General features: G+C 43.2%; 1 protein-coding gene across 1 annotated transcript in view; it reads left to right on the top strand.

The window, feature by feature from the left end:
- LOC119412804 (rootletin) overlaps positions 1–349 on the top strand; it is a 5,461-nt gene extending 5,112 nt beyond the window's left edge. The window contains exon 9 of the mRNA XM_037679838.1: positions 290–349. Within this exon, the coding sequence (XP_037535766.1) occupies positions 290–349 (60 nt within the window). The remainder of the gene's footprint in view (positions 1–289) is intronic.
- Positions 350–3,684: the final 3,335 nt, after the last annotated feature.

Here is a 3,684-nt window from a genome sequence, read left to right as displayed (position 1 = left end):
AAACAAAATATTCTAACTACTGAAAACAAATATGAACCCGTTTAAAACATAAATCAATCATTGTGGTGACACTTACACATCCATTGTGGCCGAAGCTGCTAGCTCTTCAGTTTTCCTCCACCTGCACCAGCTGTGAAGCGAGTGCGTACGGGAGGACTCGCTTTTGCAGTTCTTCGAACTTTAACAAGATTAACACTTAAAAACAATTATTTGTTTGCTCAACATTATAGCAAAGGTGTGTCTTAAGTTTAACTTTTCCTTAATAAATGCACTTTAATGGTCAAAACAGCTTAATTTCGCCTGGATGACGCAGCACCATCCATGCATCCATCGCGGCTGGAGCCCCTAGCTTTCCAGTGTTCCTCCACCTGTGCCAGCTGAGTGAAGCGAGCACGCATGGGAGGACTCGCTGTTGCAGTTCTTCGAAAATTAAAGCGTCAGTCAAAAACTGTGTTATGAATATAGAAGAAAAAAGATGTATACAATTTGATTTGGTGTATAAGTCACAGGACTGACAAATCTGAAAACAACAACAACTATGATTTATATGCCAGAAAATACGGTAAGTGCATTGTTTTATAATTGAAACTGGATTAAATGTAGCTGGATTAAAACCTGGATCTGAATTAGATTAAGGATGTGGACTTGTCTTTTTTTCTTTTGAATAATTCTTGGGATGGTCTGTTGTGAATTGGAGATCTACAGTGCCTTGTGAAAGTATTCGGCCCCCTTGAACTTTTCAACCTTTTGCCAGATTTCAGGCTTCAAACATAAAGATATAAAATTTTAATTTTTTGTGAAGAATCAACAAGTGGGACACAATTGTGAAGTGGAATGAAATTTATTGGATGTGTCAAACTTTTTTAACAAATAAAAAACTGAAAAGTGGGGCGTGCAATGTTATTCGGGCCCCCTTGCGTTAATACTTTGTAGCGCCGCCTTTTGCTGCAGTTCCAGCTGCAAGTCTCTTGTGTCTCCATCAGTTTTGCACATGGAGATTGAAATTCTTGCCCATTCTTCCTGCAAAACAGCTCGAGCTCAGTGAGGTTGGATGGAGAGCGTTTGTGAACAGCAGTCTTCAGCTCTTTCCACAGATTTCTCGATTGGATTCAGGTCTGGACTTTGACTTGGCCATTCCAACACCTGGATACGTTTATTTGTGAACCATTCCATTGTAGACTTGGCTTTATGTTTTGGATCATTGTCTTGTTGGAAGATAAATCTCCGTCCCAGTCTCAGGTCTCTTGCAGACTCAAACAGGTTTTCTTCTAGAATGGTCCTGTATTTGGTCCCATCCATCTTACCATCAATTCTGACCATCTTCCCTGTCCCTGCTGACAAAAAGCAGGCCCAAACCATGATGCTGCCACCACCAAGTTTGACAGTGGAGATGGTGTGTTGCTTTTAAGCCAAACATATTGTTTTGCATTGTGGCCAAACAGTTCGATTTTGGTTTCATCTGACCAGAGCACCTTCTTCCACATGTTTGGTGTGTCTCCCAGGTGCTTGTGGCAAGCTTTAAACAACACTTTTTATGGATATCTTTGAGAAATGGCTTTCTTCTTGCCACTCTTCCATAAAGGCCAGATTTGTGCAGTGTACGACTGATTGTTGTCCTATGGACAGACTCTCCCACCTCAGCTGTAGATCTCTGCAGTTCATCCAGAGTGATCATGGGCCTCTTGGCTGCATCTCTGATCAGTCTTCTCCTTGTTCAAGATGAAAGTTTAGAGGGACGGCCGGGTCTTGGTAGATTTGCAGTGGTCTGATACTCCGTCCATTTCAATATGATTGCTTGCACAGAGCTCCTTGGGATGTTTAAAGCTTGGGAAATCTTTTTGTATCCAAATCCAACTTTAAACTTCTCCACAACAAAAATGTGGCAAAAGGTTGAAAAGTTCAAGGGGGACGAATACTTTTGCAAGGCACTGCATAAATAAACCCATTTCACCCATTTGATCAAGTTCACATCCATCTCTAGCTGCACAGTATGTTGGGGGCTGGTTATGTTGTTGTGGGTCTGTACTGGGACAGGGAGGGGGTGCTGCTGGAGGAGGAGACTGCAGATGCAGGGAGGTACAATGTGGCGTTGCAGGATCCTCCTTCATTCACAAGACACATCAGAGCTGGTGGAGGTCGGAGCTAATTGAGTCAAAAGTTAGGTAAGACATCTAAGAAAAGCTCCTGATTGCATTTCATCTGCTTCTCATTTACTCTGCATGTTGATGGGACTAATAAAAAGATGAAGAAGTTAAGACATGCACAGATTAGAACATTGTGAGCTCTTTAAGATTAAAGCAGTTTTTTTTAAAAAAAAGAGTATTTATGTTAATGTGTCTTGAGAGTTGACGTGGAGCTGTGTAAGGGGTGAAAAATGAGGACCTCACAGTGAAGCCTGCAGAAAAAACTAATGAACTGGGAAAAAAAGAGAAGAAATCTGCTGCTTCCTGGGGGTTAATGAGGCCTCATGGTTTAGATCAGCTCTGTGATCGTTCTCTTTTAGACAGAAATAAACGTCACGAAGACAAATGGATGACAGCGGAGCATCTCTTGGTTCTGTCCCCACAGTGTTTGAAGGGTCCCTGTAGCCTAAAAGGGAAGTTTGTACTGAGCGAAAGGAGTGGGGGGGGGGGGGGGGGGGGGTAATCGCTCCCAGATGTTTGCTATGAAAAGCATATGGTTTCCAATAGTCACCGTGATGCACATGAAGAATAGTGTTTGTGTGTATGTGTGTGTGTGTGGTATACTGCTGCACAGACTGAAACACAGAGATTTGTAGATGCATGAAAAACAAAATCAAGGCCGAGTGTCTGGGGGGAAATTAGACAAGTTTTTTTCAGCTGGTGTTCAAACTGATAAGAGGATTTGATGTGGGGGCAAAATACTTTTATGCTGAACTCGATTCAGATTTACTTCTTTGTGAAGTGTTGCCCCACATGCCACTTTTACTGAACCACAGAACAATGAAAGGGGGGGGGGAGGAGAGGGGGAGGTATTGGAGGAAATGACCAGAGAGAGGGACAGAAGGGAAATGAAGGATGCAGAGACAAAAGGAGGGAGGGATGAAGAAAGCTCACAGGACGGGGGGGTGGGGGGTAAGTGGTCTTCTGTTTCTTTTCCTGGAATGCAGTTTCCACAATTGCTGCAGCAAGAAAATGTAGAGAAACACCCCCAAAGAGATTGTTCATCTGTGTCACATTCTTGCTGTTAGAGTTTTTTCCCTTTTGCTCACTGAGGCCAGTGGAGGGAGGATGACGGGGTGAAGGAGGGCACAGAGAGGGGAGAGCAGTGGGGGGAGGCTGGGAAGATGACAGAGGGAGGAGAAAAGGAGACAGAACAAAACCCTTACGAGTTCTCTCCTTCTTTCATGTCGACTCGTTCTCAGGGTTAAAGTCAGCCTACCTCCCAGAGCGACCATGAGAGTCCTCCTACTGATCTGCATGCCAGGTAACTGCTCCACACTCACTTCTGAAAACTCCTTTTACACAAACAGGTGCATCTCCATTGAAAAAACCTCTATTTTCTTAGTCATTTCAGAAAGTGAAGCTCATTATTACATAGATTCATTACATGGAGAATGAAATACTTCTGTTTCTTGAGTTTCGATGATTATGGCTTACAGATAATTCCATCCATCCATCCATCCATCCATCCATCCATCCATCCATCCATCCATCCATCCAT

Source organism: Nematolebias whitei, chromosome 7 (assembly GCF_014905685.2).
Source record: "Nematolebias whitei isolate Nwh7 chromosome 7, NemWhi1, whole genome shotgun sequence".
NCBI classification, from domain to species: Eukaryota; Metazoa; Chordata; class Actinopteri; order Cyprinodontiformes; family Rivulidae; genus Nematolebias; species Nematolebias whitei.
The sequence above is the reverse complement of the archived record's forward strand: the minus strand, read 5'-3'. Positions and strand labels throughout refer to the sequence as shown.